This window comes from Pecten maximus, chromosome 14, assembly GCF_902652985.1.
Source record: "Pecten maximus chromosome 14, xPecMax1.1, whole genome shotgun sequence".
NCBI lineage: Eukaryota > Metazoa > Mollusca > Bivalvia > Pectinida > Pectinidae > Pecten > Pecten maximus.
The window spans coordinates 8,559,577-8,580,353 of NC_047028.1; the positions used below are offsets into that span (position 1 = coordinate 8,559,577).

The 20,777-nt window shown below is 36.8% G+C and overlaps 2 protein-coding genes across 9 annotated transcripts in view; one reads left to right on the forward strand and one right to left on the reverse strand.

Annotated features, from left to right (window-relative positions):
• Nucleotides 1–498: 498 nt before the first annotated feature.
• LOC117342024 lies at nucleotides 499–5,421 on the reverse strand. 5 transcript variants are annotated; one of them, XM_033903981.1, is made up of 3 exons: nucleotides 5,299–5,421; nucleotides 3,599–3,774; nucleotides 499–1,144 (listed from the first exon to the last, which is right to left on the reverse strand). In XM_033903981.1, the coding sequence occupies exons 2-3, from the start codon at nucleotides 3,739–3,741 to the stop codon at nucleotides 592–594; spliced, it is 696 nt and encodes a 231-aa protein (XP_033759872.1). In that variant the 5' UTR covers nucleotides 3,742–3,774; nucleotides 5,299–5,421; the 3' UTR covers nucleotides 499–591. The 5 variants fall into 5 exon arrangements, 4 of the variants coding, with proteins under 4 accessions (XP_033759872.1, XP_033759873.1, XP_033759871.1 ...); XM_033903982.1 differs by having other exon boundaries at nucleotides 5,196–5,357; XM_033903980.1 differs by lacking the exon at nucleotides 5,299–5,421 and adding an exon at nucleotides 5,046–5,161.
• A 186-nt stretch (nucleotides 5,422–5,607) lies between these two features.
• The window catches only part of LOC117342022 (disks large homolog 2-like), a 264,368-nt gene continuing 249,198 nt past the window's right edge, over nucleotides 5,608–20,777 (forward strand). For 2 of the 4 annotated variants that reach the window (XM_033903973.1, XM_033903974.1), the window contains exons 1-2: nucleotides 5,608–5,860; nucleotides 13,988–14,119. In XM_033903973.1, coding sequence (XP_033759864.1) covers nucleotides 5,842–5,860; nucleotides 13,988–14,119 — 151 coding nt within the window. In that variant the 5' untranslated portion in view covers nucleotides 5,608–5,841. The remainder of the gene's footprint in view (nucleotides 5,861–13,987; nucleotides 14,120–20,777) is intronic. The other 2 variants (XM_033903975.1, XM_033903977.1) reach the window with 1 other exon arrangement.

A 20,777-nucleotide genomic window follows, 5' to 3' on the forward strand; every position in this document is an offset into this window, starting at 1 on the left:
GAGTATTTACAGGAACTCGTTACCTTGTACCAGCTACCACAATCAGTGTGATCTGAGATAGAATCCTTGTGATGTGATCTAAATTTAGTGATAGTTCCGTATCTTTTATTGCAGGTTCATTTATATCTAATAAATGAAACAGTGTAACCAGAAACTCGTGTCGGAGTTCTACTACAGAGCTAGTGAGGGTTACAATTGTATTGTGACTTGTGATAACCAGGGTTTTGAAGAGTTAGTAGTCATTTTGTAGAACAGCTTTCCATCTGCTACAAGGAAGTGAAAAACCCTGGCCAAAGTAAAGGAGATTAAATCTCACCTACCGTAATTGTGTCTGATTTTTGGACTCTTGGGCAGACTTCCTGTACATATGATCACCTATTTACCCAAGTATACTCCGCCCCTGTATGTTACTGGTATGTAGGATCTGTACATTATGTAACAGTGTGCTATATAAATGATGCATATTATCATAATTATTCAATACACAAAATCAATTTGTAAATTTGGTGAAACCAGGAATGGTCTTTATTCAAATAGAAAATAGGAATTCATTAACACACAACACACTGTAATACCACATATTTTAATGTGTCACTTTCGTGTATTCATACCGAAGAGTTCCCGTCTCTGTACTACCATAGAATCACATTCTTCCATAAAATGTTTTTCATAACATGACTGCATCTGATTTCCAACTGCCATAGCTATGGAGATGTTTCCCATCAGAACAAATAACATTGGGTTCCACTTGGGTGCCGTTGCCCGAATAAAAGGCATCAGTTTTTCACTTCCTGTTCCAAAATGTGGTACAGGATAAGTAAGCTGTGCCCTAGCTGTCATAGCAGAGAAAAGCCAGGTGAATACTAGTGGATACACAACACCAAGCCCTGTTTGCATAAGTGAAATTTTTGTTTCAAAACAAATTGTGCAATCCACTTTTCCTGTAATCACAGCCGGTACAATTCCTTTTTTGCATATTCCAAATATAGAGCCACTTGGTATTACCAAACTAGTGAAAAGCAATCCTAGGCCAAGTCCTCCTGTTTTGCTTAGATTTAATACTTTCTGGAAGTGATGAGCAAAATAGATGCCACTTGTAGAGGCTGCTGTAGCTAGCACAGCTGGTCCATACACTATTGGTAGTCTGAAACAGTATACAAATACAGAATAACACACCAACAAATGACACCACTGGTCCATACACTAACGGTAGTCTGAAACAGTATACAAATACAGAATAACACACCAACAAATGACACAGCTGGTCCATACACTAACGGTAGTCTGAAACAGTATGCAAATACAGAATAACACACCATTTAACAAATGACACAGCTGGTCCATACACTAACGGTAGTCTGAAACAGTATACAAATACAGAATAACACACCAACAAATGACACAGCTGGTCCATACACTATTGGTAGTCTGAAACAGTATGCAAATACAGAATAACACACCATTGAGCAAATGACACAGCTGGTTCATACACTAACGGTAGTCTGAAACAGTATACAAATACAGAATAACACACCAACAAATGACACAGCTGGTCCATACACTAACGGTAGCCTGAAACAGTATACAAATACAGAATAACACACCAACAAATGTCCATACACTAACGGTAGTCTGAAACAGTATACAAATACAGAATAACACACCAACACATGACACAGCTGGTCTATACACGAACGGTAGTCTGAAACAGTATACAAATACAGAATAACACACCAACAAATGACACAGCTGGTCTATACACTAACGGTAGTCTGAAACAGTATACAAATACAGAATAACACACCAACAAATTTTTGATATGTAGGCAGCAGGCTCCTACATAGGGATTGATATGTAGGCATTTTAAACATTTATAGATTATACAATACTATGAAGATGTTACAAGATATTGCTTTTTGGTAAAGTGATGAGCTAGAACAATAGGGGTCAATAAAAATAGGCAAAGGAGACATCGATGGTTCATCTATTTAGTTGTCGACATGAAACTCAGTACTGAGGAAGCTCAAGGATGGAAGGAACTACGTAGTTGATATATATAAACAGATGAACCATCGAGATCCCCTTTGCCTGTTGTGATTGACCCCTACTCTAAAAATTTCAGAGCTTGCTATATTTCCCTTATTGGACCCCATTGATCAGGAACCTGAGTCCCCACGACCAACCCTATACTGAACTGGTTACCATTTAGCCCCGTCTGGCCTTGCTCCCCAGTTCCCCGAGCCAACTAGCGATTCAAATATGAGAGATATGCATTGTTTACTTTCAGAGAAGAAGTTTGTTATAACAGTACAGCCAAACTGCCCCCTTCTGGCCTCGCCCCTCAGCCCCCTAGGGATAGGGGAGTCAGCCCACCACCTAGGAATGCTTCCAGTTAAGTTACATTCCAATCAGTGGTTAAAAAGAAGTTGTTTGAAGAAATTGATGATGTATATGGATGACAACAGATGACGGGTGCCATTTCGGTACGGCTCATCTTAGTCCTCTGGACCAGGTGAACTAAAAACTTAATATTGCCATTTTGATTAATTGTTATAATCCTTTTATAATTTCAAAAGTGATAATCTTTTGATAATCTCAAAATGATTAAATTGTGAATGTATAATTTAAAGATAAAAAACCTCCAAATGCAAAACAATTTCCAAACACTAGTGACTAGACAGGGTTTTTTCTCACTGGTTTGGGATGGGGCCTTTTTGTCTCATTTTCGGGGGAAAAATAGGAGAATTAGGAAAGATTTTTTCAGGAGTAAACTGCAAATTTTGGGAATTTGGCTTAAATATGAATTTTTTTTTGGGAAATGAGGCCCATTAACAGCCCCCAAAAGCCCTGCTTTGTAACTTTTCAGTAATTTCTATAAATTGAAGACAGTTTTCTATAAAGGAGTATTGATTACTTAAAATGTTCTGGTACATATTCAAACCAATTTTTGACAATAGTGGTCACTCCTTTGGCCCTCCTCATCTTCAAGAAATAGTAGTATATTCTAATATATTTACAATTGTCACTGTCATTACAATGTAATTTGATATCTGTGACATAGATACCAGCTAATGACATAATCTGATCATTCAAATCAAATATGAAAGTTGTCTCACAGAAATTAACCGATCCAACTTAAAGGTCCTTTTAACTGACTGTTTGAATTTATTATTGGATTCTTGTGTGCTAAGTATCAGTTTATACTCAGAATTTCTACACATTAAATTAAAATGGTTAACTAGCCCACAGGTACTTGCCCCACGGCCACCTGTCAATACACTCAATATATACATTTTAATTATATACTACATATGTATATTTGGTGTTACCGTGTATTGACAGACGAGGTGAGTACCTGTGTTCAGACATTGTACAACAAGTTATTGATATATATGAATACTGAATAAACTTATAATATAATTTTGTTTTAAATCTCTCCAAAATTAAATATAAATATAAAATCAAGAGGATTACAAATACAAAATGGAGAGCTCCTGCAGTATGAGGACATGAGGACCTGCTAACACTCCTAAACCCTGACTGTCTTCATATTCTTTTCAATTTTTGATTGCTTTAGTATTCAAACATGCATACTTACACTGATTTAAGCTTTTCTTTCGAAAGTTGTTCAAGCTTTTTATTCTGGATTTTAAGAATACTTTCTTGGTCCAAGAAGATTGCTCCATCAGGGATAACGTCTCCCTTTTTGTATCTTCTCACATATCCTTCCTCTACCCCCATTTTAGTATTTTTGAGTCATCAACCAGTACAAATCTGTAAAAAAAGGTAAATAATGTCACAGCTGAGGAAATACAAATGTAACATGCACACTAAATATTGTTAAAGCAATACATGTCCCCTACCAGACCCTGCTATCTAATACTGTCCTTTACAAGTATATCTGAAGTTACTAAGTGATGGAGTATATCTGAATCCCTCAAGGAATGAAGCTACTAGAGTGTTGACAAAGGACTTTCTAAAAATAGTAATAGCAGGGCTCAAAAGTGGATATTTTACCAGGTGGCCTATATAGCTACCAAGTCATAAAATCTAGGCGCCAATTGGAAAACTTTGTCGCCAGCCAACTTAAAAAAAAAATCTTTTTATTCTTTAGTATAGTATAGCATCTCTCTAACTTTTTCCATTGTGAACGTCATTTTAGCATTGACTGCAACCATTGGAAGATTTACACAATTGCAACAAATTTACACAATTTTTTAGGGGCCTTGCAGGCACCTTATAGGTCAATATATATATATATATTATAAATAACTGGTCGCCAATGGTGAATTTAAGGCGCCATGGCCACTAAAATTGGTGCCACTTTGAGCCCTGAATGGTGACCTTGACCTTGACCCAACAACCCTGAAACTCGAACTTGTCTTGATATAAGTGTCCTTTGTAAGTGTGGTAAGTTTGATTAAAATTCCTCTGAAGATGTTAGAGTGGCGAGAAGAATTTTCTTAAAATAGTAATGGTGACCTTGACAGTTCAATATTCATTCAATGTCTCTGCTTTTACATTTTGGCAGATCTGTGCTATATTTCACTTGGTCTTGCATTGCTGTATGTTAATTTCATGTATCCAGTACTAGTATTGCAAAAGAGGTACTGTACATGTAGATATATTATACTTCAAAATCTGACCACAGACATATATATGTGATTTTCGCTTCTTTCTTCATCTTATGGAAGTCTAAAAAGCATTTTCCCAAATATTGTTTTCAGTAGAATACAAAAAAAAAAAAAAAAAAAAATTGCAAATAGATTGAGGTTAGGGACATTCTCTCTCTCTCTTTAGTAAATTGACTGGATTACACAAAGATATAATGGACCAATGCTGATATAATACAAACATTTAGCCATAATATTGCATAAAGGCACAAAGATATGACAAAAAAGTGGGCATATTCAGCTTGATGAAGGTCATTCTATAGTTAGCTTATTAGGCCTAAACATGCACATTTTTCAATCCATGCACGAAGTCTGCCAATTCTAAAAAAGAAATAGATTTCTAGTTTGTCATAATCGCACATAAGTAATAACCTGATCCACTGATAAAAGAAGAGAGCTGCTGTGATCACTCATAACCACAAATCATAAATCCACATGTTGTATGCATCAGAATGAACCGGAAAAGGAAATGCCTTTCGGAATTTTTTTTACTTTACCACACCTTTATAGGTAAAATCTTACTTTGCTTAACTGGGTCATCTGTTTCCTTGAAACTGTATCTGTAATTATAGTTAGTTAAGGTTATGCTATACACAGTACACAATGTGAATAAATAAATACATACATTATATGTCTAAATGACCATTGATGTGTCGTATGTGTTGTGATACACATAATGATGAATGAGAGTCGAGCACTTGTTTACCCACGGGATCCTCTCGAATAGGGGAGAGTTCATTTTGATATTATTTTAAAACACACCGATATTTTCCGTACTAATTAATGTATAGAATATCTAAACACGACTGATTTAAATGATATAAATTAATAGTACTTACTTCACACATGGTTTATTATATAAATTATAAGAACAGTATATTAAGTATAATCGAAATTACCACCAAACGAATTCCCTTAGTGTCACGTGATCATAATAGGTTTTACATAGCCGCCATCTTTGTAGTTCCTGTTTTGAGAGGGATTTCCTGATCTACTTCAGCCACAGGATACGCAGCCTACCTGACAGTTTGCATCATCATACGAGCTTCAGGTCGCTGGGTAGCAACCATTAAGAGTTGTTGCTTGGCTTCTTTTCGTCTGATTTCGTAGTAAACACACCGCTTCTGGTATTTGGGTGTGAGCTGGTTTCACTACAAAACCTGCAGTCATGCCGGTTAGAAAACAAGGTAACCCGGTCTTAACACACTTGTCATCTCAGTAATTTTGTATTTTCGTTTGGTGCTTGTTGGTAGTTATTTCACACGGCAGGGTTTCTTTTATATCGCATTTTGACAGTTTCATCATGTATTCACATTAGCTCATGTATCAAATCGTGACACATCAGTTTGAAAATCCCTCCACTTCTCTTCATTGAATGAACAACTAGGTCTGATATTACGTTATAATTTTAAAGACATTATAAACGAAAAAAACTTCAATTGAGAATTGATTCTCAAAGGCCTTTTAATAGTTCTGTAGTGTAATATGTATTGAATATTTCCCTGCAATGAGAAAATACTATTTATGTATTTGACGGTTATTCTTTCTACTAGGCCTTTATATATATGACAACCTCAAAAAGTCCCATAGGAAATGAATGGAGGCCTTACCAAATTTTTATAGACTGTAAAACAAAACCTAAGAAAATGCCAAATCCATGGACTCCATAGGTGAGATTTTTAGATAAATTGGTAACAGTCTTTTAAATAGGCTTCATTGCTGACACACCCTTATAGTTTAAAACCTAGTAAGCTAGGTCAAATCCAGGTAGTGAAAGTATGAAGGAACAGAAGAAATGAGTACTGACAAATGTCCTGACTGGAATCAAACCATGGTCTCAGGTTTGATAATCCTGTCTCCAATGTTATGGTAATGATTAGATATAATACAGTTCATAAACTATAGGTGGTACCTGCATGTCAACTACATTAATATGCATGGTTAAATACAATTTTATTATATACATGATATCCTCAAATCAACAATAAAGACTGAATTTAGAAATGTTTTGAACACTTTTTTAGTCATGCTTTGTAAATAACGCTTGTTCTAGTTTTAAATGAATGGAATTGGTGTGTGTACATTGATAATGTGATTACAACAATATACGCACATGATTAAGGAATAAGAATGTCTATCAAACTGGAGATATCCAATCTATCATGAATATAAATACAGTTAGAACTTTGATTTATTGATAATTTTCTGGGATAATTCAGTCAATACCTGGATGAATAGTGGGGAAAATAATGTCTGAAGATGTTGCATTTAAAACATTTAAGAAGTGATGTTATAGGATATTTTGCCATCAAATTATTGGCATGCACAGAAGATGCTATTCTTAAATGATTTCCTCAATTGGCCCTTTGACTCCCTAACTCATAATAAGGATGGTTTACTTGGAATATAAACAGGTGACTTGGGTATGTCTTTTGCTGTTGGTAAATAAAACTGTGATTAAATCTATACCGGCCCTTCCCTAACTCATAGCCAGAGAATTGAAGTTTCCCTGGAATATACAACAGGTGTCCAATGATTGGTCAATAAAGCTCTAAAGTATACCTGGATACAACATTCATGCCTCTTTGCTGCAGGCAATGTGAGGGGGCTGGTGGCCTAGTCCACTGGTGCCTGTATCCCCTCAGGTGAGTTTGGTACCTGTCCATTCTGTACATTCTTAATGAATAAACCTGACAGATTATTCAGACATAATGAAATGTAAATATAAATATGATTGCCACCAAAGGAGATACAAACATAATTAACGAGCCAGCTATGGTTTTGATGGCATCTAATGACAGTGAGCAATGATTATCTCACCCTGATTATACAGGGGCCTGTACCTTTTCCATTGGGAAAATAAGGCCAATTTTTTTAATGTCCGAAAAAATGTACTTTCATCCAAGCTTAAAAAGAATCATCAAAACTATGCTTTAATATCATTTGAATATGCATACTATAGCTATGATCGATCTATTATAACATTGGCTTGTGAAAACATTATGTGAAATGTATTTCTTCATATTTATTAACAAACAAGGAAACTTACAACTTTTGATTGGGAAAATATGAACTAAAAATTGGGAAAATACAGCAAAATTTCTCTAGGGAAAGGGGCCTGTATTCGGCCCCAAATCCACCCAGAAAAATCACTGGTGAGCCTCCCACCATTTATAAATATTGTACAGTAGACTGACTGACCTACTACAGACACATTTGCTCATATGATATATTTTTGAGAATTGTTAACAATTGAAGATATAAAATTAAACCATTGTGAATTGACCTGATACATAAATGATGTAAATTTAAATATTAGATGTATGATACTTCTCCTACTCTCAATGTTAAGTTTTTAAATAGAATATCAAGAATTTTAAGTTACTTCTTTATCATATATCTTATCTTAGAATTATAAACATCTTATGAAAATATATTATTAGCTCCTTTGAACAGAATTGGATGCGGCATCAAAGGTGGACTGTGTCATATGCAGGCTGTCTTCTTATAGTTGCATGTATAACACCATATCACCTTCATGCCATTTGTTTGGTCATTATTTTATATCAAACTCTGATCTGTAAATGATTACTATATGCTAGCCTCTCCCTAACTCACAGCAAGGAGAGTCAAATGGTCTATCATTTGTAAATTATTACCTGTTATAATGCCTCCCTAACTCACAAGGACTGCCTACCTGGGATATACAGCATGTGTAACATTTGATTAACCAATATAATGAGTACCTGTACTGGTCCCTCCCTAACTCACAAGGACTGCCTACCTGGGATGTACAGTAGGTGTGTCGTTTGATTGACCAATATAATGAGTACCTGTACTGGGTCCTTCCCTAATTCACAAGGACTGCCTACCTGGGATGTACAGTAGGTGTGTCATTTGATTAACCAATGAAGCTTTGATTTATAATGAGTACCTGTACTGGGTCCCTCCCTAACTCACAAGGACTGCCTACCTGGGATGTACAGTAGGTGTGTCGTTTGATTGACCAATAAAGCTTTGATTTATGATAATTACCTGTACTGGGTCCCTCCCTAACTCACAAGGACTGCCTACCTGGGATGTACAGTAGGTGTGTCGTTTGATTGACCAATGAAGCTTTGATTTATAATGAGTACCTGTACTGGGTCCCTCCCTAACTCGCAAGGACAGCCAGAGGTTAATCTAGACCATTTTTACTACCGAAATTGGGTAGTATTCCCCACTGATGGTGTTTTCCCCTTTGAATAAAAACAAATTCCCCATCAAGAAAAAATGCCATAAAACAGGGGAAAATTCTCCAAAACAGGGGATCTCCTCCAAATTTAATGAAATATGTAAGAATTATAGCAAATAATAGCTGTCAAATGTTAAAATTTAAAGAATAATTCAAGACACTGCCGCCCCTTTATTTCCCCTAAATTTCATAATGGATAGTATTCCCCAAATCCTAGATTAGCCCCTGACAGCCTACCTGAGATATAAAGCAGGTATGTCATCTGATTGACCAATGAAACTTTGGTCTGTATTAAAATGATTACCTGTGCTGGCTCCTCCGTAACTCACCAGGGAGTCTACTTGGAATATGTGATGTGTGTCTTAGCTCCTGCCCTAAACAATTTAAAGAAACGATGATGTCTATTCTAAATATGTTACAGGTGTGGAATATTTTCTTTATAAAGCTAGCTATATAGCCTCATTAACCCATGGTTGATTCCTCCTGATCGCGCCCTCTTCAGGATATTTTGTTTGTGTCCCTGTTTCAGTATTTTATATTTATAAATGAGTAAGGTAGAGTTTATAATTATATAATTGGGAATGCGAATGGTTTAGGTGAAAATGGTTAATTTTTCAGGATCCCCCCCCCCTCCAAAAAAAAAATTCATTAAACAGCTGTAATTTTGTACATATTCCTTATTTATGCTTAGTCATTAATTGTATTAAGGATTTTCTCTCCCAGTAGAAGTGTAAAACACCAACTATTTACTGGGTTTTTCCTGCCTATAAGGGGCGGGTATTCCCAATCACAAATTACTTTGTTTTTTCCCAACAAATTTTTAGGATTTATTTTCAACACTTCCCGGTTTTAACTTGGTCATTGACTTCACATTTGGGCAATGCTGTTGTCAGGATGTTCCTGACGCTTTAGTGTATTATGTTAGTGCCAATACAAAGTAAAGCATTTCCTACATTGAGAATATATGGTTAAGTGATCGTACTGGTAGAAATTAAAGAAAAAAACCCTGACAGATTATTCAGACATATTGAAAGGTAAATATAAATATCATTGCCACCAAAAGAGAACAAAACATAATTAACGAGCCAGCTATGGTTTTGATGGCATCTAATGACAGTGAGCCTCCCACCACTTTTAACTATTGTACAATAGACTGACTGACCTACTACAGATACATTTGCTCATATTATATATTTCTGAGAATTGTTTACAATTGTGAAATGTCATGATACATAAATGATGTAAATTTAAATATTAGATGCATGATACTTCTCCTAATCTTAATGTTAAGTTTATAAATCGTTTAAATAGAATATCAAGAGTTACCACTGTATCATATTTCTTATCTTAGAATTATAAACAAAATCTTATGAAAATATATTATGAATATTACTAAAAACATACTGATAGATAGTATCATATGTGTATGTAGCTACATTTGTATTTGACAATTTATAGCTCTGTCTTCAAAATTCTATTAGTCATGTAGAATAACTTTCAAATGACTTTTCCCAAATATAAGTATTTTTCATTACATGTTCCCCAATTTCAGCCACATGGCAATTTTCCAAAATGGCCAGGAAAAGGACTTCATTATCTTTCCCATAGAAATTATTACATATCAATTTTAAGTACATGTAGTTTTTGTCTCATAAATCGTGGTTTAAAGATTAAGTACATGTATTATATTTTTTGTGGCTGGCATTATATAAAGGGAAAACACTGAATGGCATTATGGTTGTTAATCTCAATTGTCAATAAAATAATGTTTTAAACCTACTGATCTTTATATGAATATTGATATCATTTTATGTTGAAGGTCATCTTTGAAATGCGGATGTGTAGATCAGATTGAAATATACATCAAACAGATAATAGCCAGCATCCCAATCTAATAACTTAATTTCATGACTCCATTGTTAGGCCAGACCTAGGTGTTTTTATGTTACGCAGGGTCTATACAGTATATATATTAGTGAACAAATCTTGAAATAATAAATTTACGATTTTTTAAGTAAAACTGTCTTCTGTGTAGTTCAAAATATCAAAATTTGAAGAGTTTTAAGCTTTTGAACAATGTGTATTTCATATTATACAAAGTCACTTTCTCTAAACAATAATTAGATTTTGTTGGCCTTAAGTTTTGCCTGTTTATAAATTGAGACTGGAAGAGATGTGGTATAGTATTAGTATATATGGTCCTGTGGGAAATATGTGTATGATGTGAGGTATGTTAAAGTTGACCTAGTTACCTGTGATTGGTATGTGGTTACTCTTCCATGACCAAGGTATGTATACACCAGCTGTCTATCAATTACCTGCTTACTCAGTGTGTAAACATCAGCCCATTCATAAGTAGCCTGTGTATAGAACTGGTGTAGTAGGTGTGTGATGGCATGTCCGTTATAGTACATCTACATGTTTTTCCAATACACACTTAATAAACTATCTGTTTGTTTTAGATAAAACAACTTCGATTTAATTTCTTTATTATCATCGCAGCCCATTAAAAAAATGTGAGATACATTGATATACAATTATATTACCAAATCTATTGCAAAAACATCTGATGATATAGAAAATGTAAGTTGGCAGAATAGAATTGTCCCTTGATTTTGGAGGCTATAACCAGATATTTGTCCTTTGATTTTGGAGGCTATGACTAGATATTTGTCCTTTGATTTTGGAGGCTATGACTAGATATTTGTCCCTTGATTTTGGAGGCTATAACCAGATATTTGTCCCTTGATTTTGGAGGCTGTGACCAGATATTTGTCCCTTGATTTTGGAGGCTATAACCAGATATTTGTCCCTTGATTTTGGAGGCTATAACCAGATATTTGTCCCTTGATTTTGGAGGCTGTGACCAGATATTTTATCCTTTGATTTTGGAGGCTGTGACCAGATATTTGTCCCTTGATTTTGGAGGCTATATATATGACTAGATATTTGTCCCTTGATTTTGGAGGCTATATATATAACTAGATATTTGTCCCTTGATTTTGGAGGCTATATATGTAACTAGATATTTGTCCCTTGATTTTGGAGGCTATATATATGACTAGATATTTGTCCCTTGATTCTGGAGGCTATGACTAGATATTTGTCCCTTGATTCTGGAGGCTATATATATGACCAGATATTTGTCCCTTGATTTTGGAGGCTATATATATGACTAGATATTTGTCCCTTGATTCTGGAGGCTATGACTAGATATTTGTCCCTTGATTCTGGAGGCTATATATATGACCAGATATTTGTCCCTTGATTTTGGAGGCTATGACTAGATATTTGTCCCTTGATTCTGGAGGCTATAACCAGATATTTTTTAGATGCCACTGTAGTAGCCGCTGTCCCTAGAGTAAGTGATCATACATGATCATTGATCATGATGGGCATTGCTGATAATCTATCGGTAAAACACGTCGTCCTGAAAGGCAGTATCATATATCATATGTTCCATGTGATCTAACTGTATTTTGTTAGTGAGTTATAAAAGTATTTCAGGATAAATATTGAGTTATATTGTCATATTGAGTTATATATTGTCATATTGAGTTATATATGTGGTCAGATACAAGACAAATATATGTGGTCAGATACAAGATAAATATTGTATATATATATATGAAGTTTAAAATTGTTTTTTTGTTAAAAATGTAACCCTTTTCAGATCTGATTAGTTGTAAATAATATAACCGACTTCCATTGTCGGTGAATGACATTTTCTACACCTGTGCCTTTTCTTTTGTCAAACTAAGGATTAAAAATGTCTACTGATTTGAGTATTGAAAGATAACACATGTACTTAACAATTTGTGATAAGCCATTTTTTATCAATAGTTTGTTCAAACTTCACAATTTGATAAGTTACTTTTAAAGATGACATGACAGTGGACAGCATTTTGTATATAATGGATCACTTGTCGATACACATGTACAGAATATATACAAACCAACGAAAATCATGTTGTATATAAAACTGAACTATTCTGCTTAATGAAATTACTGTAGTCTTAAATTTGAGTTGAACTTGAAAGTTAAACATACAGTATGATTTAGTGTTGACCAGAATGTTTATTGGGGATGATTAAATGTCCACATGGCTGTACACATCCAGGGATGAATCGTAACAATACATGTACATACATATATTCCATCTTGTCATTGTCACAGTGATGAATACCACAGAAAGGATATCTTGTTTTCATCAATAATTTACTTATAAATCCCAGAATTACTGTTTTAGTTGAAATGCTTGTGTATGCGATCAGACTGATCCTACAGAATCCAACCAGGATATATCCCCAGATAAACATCTCATATCCACACCATAATGTCACAATATCATGTTGTACTCTATATAAGATATAGTGGTCAACTATTCAAAGTTAACACCATTGAACAAATAATATTGGTTATTGTACATAAACAGTACACCTTTTACTTATAAAATGGGGTGGGGTAGGCTCCATTATGTCGGCCCCTGATCACTGAATTCATTTTGAAAATTAAGAATACCTGGTAAAGTAACTTTTCCTACACTTGTCATAACAAGTGAGGATTAAAATAACGGGTTATATATGAAATACTTGATTTACCTTAAAATATTAAATGTTTTATTTATTATACTATTGTTTCCTGAAGTTTATGTGTAGGTAGCTGACATATCTAGTAAAGCAACTATGAAATGAATTGTTGATAACTTTGACCTTAAGAACTATAACCACTACATATATAGGTCACTGCAGCTTATAAGATTTCGGTTTGACTTTCTGTAACGGAACCTGTTTCCTAAGGGTTTATATGTTTTATACTATTATATAATAATTAAGGACAGGATGAAATTGTGAAAATAGAAACTAAAAAGTAAATACAGAGAATTGAATTAGATCCGATGCATAATGCATCCAGTTTGCTTTTATTCAAAACAATGGAAAAGTAACCTAACCTTCACTTATGTTTCTGCTTCATATATCTCTCTTTCACTTGATGTACTATTTCTAGCTGTGTTTTATTAAGCTCTGGTTCTATAGTTCTATGAAATGCCAAGACCTAACAGTGTGTTTCCTTATTACAGATGCTCATCGAGCCCTAGAGCTCCTGGAAGACTACCACACTCGACTTACCAAGCCCCAGGATAAGCAGCTTAAGATGGCCATTGAACGTGTCATCCGCATCTTCAAAAGCAGACTCTTCCAGGCCCTTTTAGGTAAGTATTACAAAGCTCTTTTGAGTAAGTTATGTTCAATTGAATTTTATTGGAAGTGAAATGGCTGGTAGCTTCAGTCCACTCCAGCTGTACCCTTACCAACTACTTAAGGGGTCAGAATGTCGGAGCATGTGTCATGAATTGGTCAAAGTGACACTATGTTGTTTCATACCGCTGGCATTTCAAAGTTTCGCTTATCTCCGTCTACGACACTGTTTCTTCAGTTTTGTTTGTTTGTTGGGTTTAAATCCCATGAACAGCCAGAATCATTTTGTAGATGGAGGTCTCATTGTAGTAGCTTGTGGCTACCTCACTGAACAACATACGGAAGGTTTGTTGCATGCTATCCATTGCAATTGGAAAAGTGTTTTTCCCAAGGACACAACCACAACACAAACCGGTTCATTTCTCAGCTTCCCGAAAAACACTGACCTCTGTGGATATAGAGGTTATGTAGACTGGACCTCTCATTGATGGAGATATCACAGCCCCTCAGGTATGAATGCCTGTCTAGTTTCCCAACCTCGAAAAATCTTGGTCTGGTCCAAGGTCAATAGGTTCTATTGAAGGCATCGTTTTTCACACAAGGGAAGCACTATTCTGGGATAACCATTTACTGGTTCTAGTATATTCTTCTTTCTTCCTTTTTTGTCATGTTTTTTCTAAACTCCTGATTTAAAGTAGTAAAGTATGTATTTATATTTGAACAAAATCTGTTTGTCAAAAAAACCAAACAAATGTAGGATTTTTTTCAGATCAGAATGAGGTAAATCTGGTGTGGAATATGATGGTATCCGTATCCACCATACAATTGCAACTTAAGTACAAAAGGAAAACACACATTCACACATGTTGCTTTTTAGTCGGTTTTTCATTGGACAGAAAAAAAGTAAATCTTAAAAAGGCCTAGTGAAAATTTATGTTTCTAACTTGTAGTAAATGATTTTATCAATGATATACAGTACTATAAAAACAAAATCATCCACTTCTTTATTTATCAACAGTATTTCTGGAATTAATATCAACCTATTTATCTGACATTAAACCCATATACATGTACATAAATATCACCCATGTCTTATAACAATTGTATTTCATTGTCGTGTAATTAGCTCACTTGCTATTTGATAATGTGATGTTGCCCTGTAGGCTTAGAATAGGATAAGTAATTATTTCAGTGTGAAGGATCTGATAAATGAGGACTAATTTGTTCGGTCAAAGGTGAGCCTCAGTCATGAAGTACCTGGTATGTGATAGCTTTATAGTTCAATAGTTGTTGTGATGAGATGTGACATTAAAATTAATGGTTGATGTGTAAGACCTGGTTACTGACAGGTTTAATAATGACCCTGACATCTTAACACTCTCCTAAGTCAAGTATAAAGGCAGTTTAATGTATTAATTAGCCAAGTCTCGCTGATGTAATAATAATGAGTATGAAGGGTTCAGGTGTTTGAGAATAGACATGTACTATAGAATATATTGAGTTGACTCTCAACCTGTTCTGGATTGGTTTGACAGCTCAAATAATTACATCTACTTATATAAATACCATAATGCTAATGAGTTTGTATGGTTTACCAGGTTAATGACCAAGAAGCCTATTAAAAATGTTTTTTTTTTTAATTTAAAGATTATAAAAATGTTTAAGATTAGGCCAGCTTACTTGACAATGTTTAAGCTGACAGGTCTGTCATGAGCTGCGGGTGCCCATGTCCTGGTGACAACTTGAATGCTGTAATGGTGATTACATTTCATGTACAGTAATTATGTTAACCTTGACAGTAGAAGTGTCTCTTTTCACTTTTATGTACTATTAACGTGCTGAAGGTGTCTCTTATTGTAAGCTGTTTTGCGTTTTGCCACGACCACCCTCTAGTCATAGCATTATGTTTAGACCTCTACTGCATTTTACATGCTTTAGTCAGCGTCACATCAACATCATCAAAGTTTCTGAGAAAGTGTGTCAAAGGGATTTTTCTGTTGGCACCTGTGTGTCTGACACATTCAGACTGGCGAGCAGTGTGTTTAACCCAAATATGGTGTCAAGTTCTCATTGTGTTTGTCTCTCATTAATCTTGATTCTCACACCAAAATACTCTGTAGTACTGTATACTCATACATGTACAAGGGGGTGTCTAGTGGTCCTGATAGTTGTCTCCCCTGCGTTGTGTTATTGGCACCTGCAAGTCTAGCACCTGTTCTAATTAACCGGGTGTTATGTATGTTAAGTTCTTCATTATTATATTGACAGGACAGGTACGTACCTCTTATTTTCTGACCTCTTTCATCCTGCAAATTCAGTTGGCAACAAACCATGATACAAGATAAAATGTCCTGCAAGATTTGTAATGTTTTGTTATATTTATACTTTCAGGTCAAACAAATTCTTTCAAAAAGATTTATACATCCCTGTCTTAAGGTTATACTGTTTATCTCTGAAAGTGTGTTTGTTAACATGAACTGACTACAAATTTTATTTATCCCTGTGTGACCTGAAGTGTTGACATGTAGTTTGTCCCTGTGTGACCTGAAGTGTTGACATGTAGTTTGTCCCTGTGTGACCTGAAGTGTTGCCATGTATGTCCCTGTGTGACCTGAAGTGGTGACATGTAGTGTGTCCCTGTGTGACCTGAAGTGTTGACATGTGTCCCTGTGTGACCTGAAGTGTTGACATGTAGTGTGTCCCTGTGTGACCTGAAGTGTTGACATGTGTCCCTGTGTGACCTGAAGTGTTGACATGTAGTGTGTCCCTGTGTGACCTGAAGTGTTGACATGTAGTGTGTCCCTGTGTGACCTGAAGTGTTGACATGTAGTGTGTCCCTGTGTGACCTGAATTGTTGACATGTAGTGTGTCCCTGTGTGACCTGAAGTGTTGACATGTAGTGTGTCCCTGTGTGACCTGAAGTGTTGACATGTAGTGTGTCCCTGTGTGACCTGAAGTGTTGACATGTAGTATGTCCCTGTGTGATCTGAAGTGTTGACATGTAGTGTGTCCCTGTGTGACCTGTAGTGTTGACATGTAGTGTGTCCCTGTGCGACCTGAAGTGTTGATGTGTAGTGTGTCCCTGTGTGACCTGAAGTGTTGACATGTAGTATGTCCCTGTGTGACCTGTAGTGTTGACATGTAGTATGTCCCTGTGTGACCTGAAGTGTTGACATGTAGTGTGTCCCTGTGTGACCTGAAGTGTTGACATGTAGTATGTCTCTGTGTGACCTGAAGTGTTGACATGTAGTATGTCTCTGTGTGACCTGAAGTGTTGACATGTAGTGTGTCCCTGTGTGACCTGAAGTGTTAACATGTAGTGTGTCCCTGTGTGACCTGAAGTGTTGACATGTGTCCCTGTGTGACCTGAAGTGTTGACATGTGTCCCTGTGTGACCTGAAGTGTTGACATGTAGTATGTCCCTGTGTGACCTGAAGTGGTGACATGTAGTGTGTCCCTGTGTGACCTGAAGTGTTGACATGTAGTGTGTCCCTGTGTGACCTGAAGTGTTGACATGTAGTGTATCACTGTGTGACCTGTAGTGTTGACATGTAGGGTGTCCCTGTGTGACCTGTAGTGTTGACATGTAGGGTGTCCCTGTGTGACCTGTAGTGTTGACATGTAGGGTGTCCCTGTGTGACCTGAAGTGTTGATGTGTAGTGTGTCCCTGTGTGACCTGAAGTGTTGATGTGTAGTGTGTCCCTGTGTGACCTGAAGTGTTGACATGTAGTGTGTCCCTGTGTGACCTGAAGTGTTGACATGTAGGGTGTCCCTGTGTGACCTGAAGTGTTGACATGTAGTATGTCCCTGTGTGACCTGAAGTGTTGACATGTAGTATGTCTCTGTGTGACCTGAAGTGTTGCCATGTATGTCCCTGTGTGATCTGAAGTGTTGACATGTAGTATGTCCCTGTGTGACCTGTAGTGTTGACATGTAGTTTGTCTCTGTGTGACCTGAAGTGTTGACATGTAGTATGTCCCTGTGTGACCTGAAGTGTTGACATGTAGTATGTCCTTGTGTGACCTGAAGTGTTGACATGTAGTATGTCCCTGTGTGACCTGAAGTGTTGACATGTAGTATGTCCCTGTGTGACCTGAAGTGTTGACATGTAGTGTGTCCCTGTGTGACCTGTAGTGTTGACATGTGTCCCTGTGTGACCTGAAGTGTTGACATGTAGTGTGTCCCTGTGTGACCTGAAGTGTTGACATGTAGTATGTCCCTGTGTGACCTGAAGTGTTGACATGTGTGTCCTTGTGTGACCTGAAGTGTTAACATGTATGTCCCTGTGTGACCTGAAGTGTTGACATGTAGTGTGTCCCTGTGTGACCTGAAGTGTTGACATGTAGTGTGTCTCTGTGTGACCTGAAGTGTTGACATGTAGTGTGTCCCTGTGTGACCTGAAGTGTTGACATGTAGTATGTCCCTGTGTGACCTGAAGTGTTGACATGTAGTATGTCCCTGTGTGACCTGAAGTGTTGACATGTAGTGTGTCCCTGTGTGACCTGTAGTGTTGACATGTAGTGTGTCCCTGTGTGACCTGAAGTGTTGACATGTAGTATGTCCCTGTGTGACCTGAAGTGTTGACATGTAGTGTGTCCCTGTGTGACCTGAAGTGTTGACATGTAGTGTGTCCCTGTGTGACCTGAAGTGTTGACATGTATGTCCCTGTGTGACCTGTAGTGTTGACATGTAGTTTGTCCCTGTGTGACCTGAAGTGTTGACATGTAGTTTGTCCCTGTGTGACCTGAAGTGTTGACATGTAGTATGTCCCTGTGTGACCTGAAGTGTTGACATGTAGTGTGTCCCTGTGTGACCTGAAGTGTTGACATGTAGTGTGTCCCTGTGTGACCTGAAGTGTTGACATGTAGTGTGTCCCTGTGTGACCTGAAGTGTTGACATGTAGTATGTCCCTGTGTGACCTGAAGTGTTGACATGTAGTGTGTCCCTGTGTGACCTGAAGTGTTGACATGTAGTGTGTCCCTGTGTGACCTGAAGTGTTGACATGTAGTGTGACCTGTAGTGTTGACATGTAGTGTGTCCCTGTGTGACCTGAAGTGTTGGCATGTAGTGTGTCCCTGTGTGACCTGAAGTGTTGACATGTAGTGTGTCCCTGTGTGACCTGAAGTGTTGACATGTAGTATGTCCCTGTGTGACCTGAAGTGTTGACATGTAGTGTGTCCCTGTGTGACCTGAAGTGTTGACATGTGTGTCTCTGTGTGACCTGAAGTGTTGACATGTAGTATGTCCCTGTGTGACCTGAAGTGTTGACATGTAGTGTGTCCCTGTGTGACCTGAAGTGTTGACATGTAGTGTGTCCCTGTGTGACCTGAAGTGTTGACATGTAGTATGTCTCTGTGTGACCTGAAGTGTTGACATGTGTGTCTCTGTGTGACCTGAAGTGTTGACATGTAGTATGTCTCTGTGTGACCTGAAGTGTTGACATGTAGTGTGTCTCTGTGTGACCTGAAGTGTTGACATGTAGTATGTCTCTGTGTGACCTGAAGTGTTGACATGTAGTTTGTCCCTGTGTGACCTGAAATCTTTACATATAGTACCTTTCTTTATGTCCCTCTCACCCTGCAGTTGTCTGATTGTAAACATGTCCTCTACCATCTGAATCTGTCATGGTTTGATAAATGTTGAACACTTGTTACACAGTCAAGAGCATCATTAAGTGGTAACATATATGGCACTTGATGTGACAATTCATTAACATTTAGGTTCAGCTATGCACTTTAATGTTTAAGCAACCTGTACTTTAGGGGAGGTAACAATTACTTTTGTCCTCTCTCAGTAATCATTGACACTTTACATGGATGTAGCATTAATCCCTGTGTACTCCCGGCTAATCCGGCCACTGTTCACACCATTTACTGTTTAGGTATATCCTTGCATGGAAACATTTCATATTGCAAATCGATTGAACAAAATTTGAATTGCATTATTTTAAAATCAAACTTGTTGGTGGAATGTGCCGTGTGAGAGTTGTGATAGATGGGCCACTGAATAATTGATGGAGGATGAAGGCAAGCACAGATCAGGGGAAACTTGTCTCACTCAGTGTGTGTCAAAGGGCTGCACGTCTTGATAGGTATTATGTCAACAGGAGGCTTGCATTGCCTTTTAAAACTTCAGGGTAGACATCAACATTTCAGGGTAGACTCGGAGAGCTATGGAATTGGACTAGTTTGCGGTTATCCATCACATGACTCCCTAAGTTGTTCATATAATTGTCTTGAAGGACCTTAAACTTCCACATTGTTTTGGTTCAAAACATATCAGAACCACTTGTTAGGGACACAGAATTTTGTTATACAGATGTATGGGAATGTGATCCCTTACATAATGTTTATTTATGATCAGTTACCAGGAGAATGCTAGAAGTTTCATTGTCAGTGTAGTGTCATTGTCATCTGGATGTTTGTTGTGTGACATCTCTGAAGAGAATGTTGGTACACACCTGTAGCATCTTTGTCACCTAAATGCTTGTTTAAAAGAAGACTTTGTGATATCTCTGAAAACAGAATATAACATTATGTATGTGTCAACCAGAAGCTTGTCGACTCATGTATGGCTGTGAACCTATAAGTTTAAATGCTGTCTTGTCAAAAGAATGCTTTGCATCTTCTGTTGTATATATCTGTCTATGTTATGTTGAAATCCTGAAGAATG

What these genes read in the sequence shown, in the direction of transcription:
- LOC117342024 (XM_033903981.1), bottom strand. Translation starts at nt 3,741, where the DNA reads ATGGGGGTAGAGGAAGGATATGTGAGAAGATACAAAAAGGGAGACGTT. An exon ending in AAAGAAAAGCTTAAATCAGT is followed by an intron (nt 1,145 to 3,598) that starts GTAAGTATGCAT and finishes ATACTGTTTCAG; the next exon opens with ACTACCAATAGTGTATGGAC.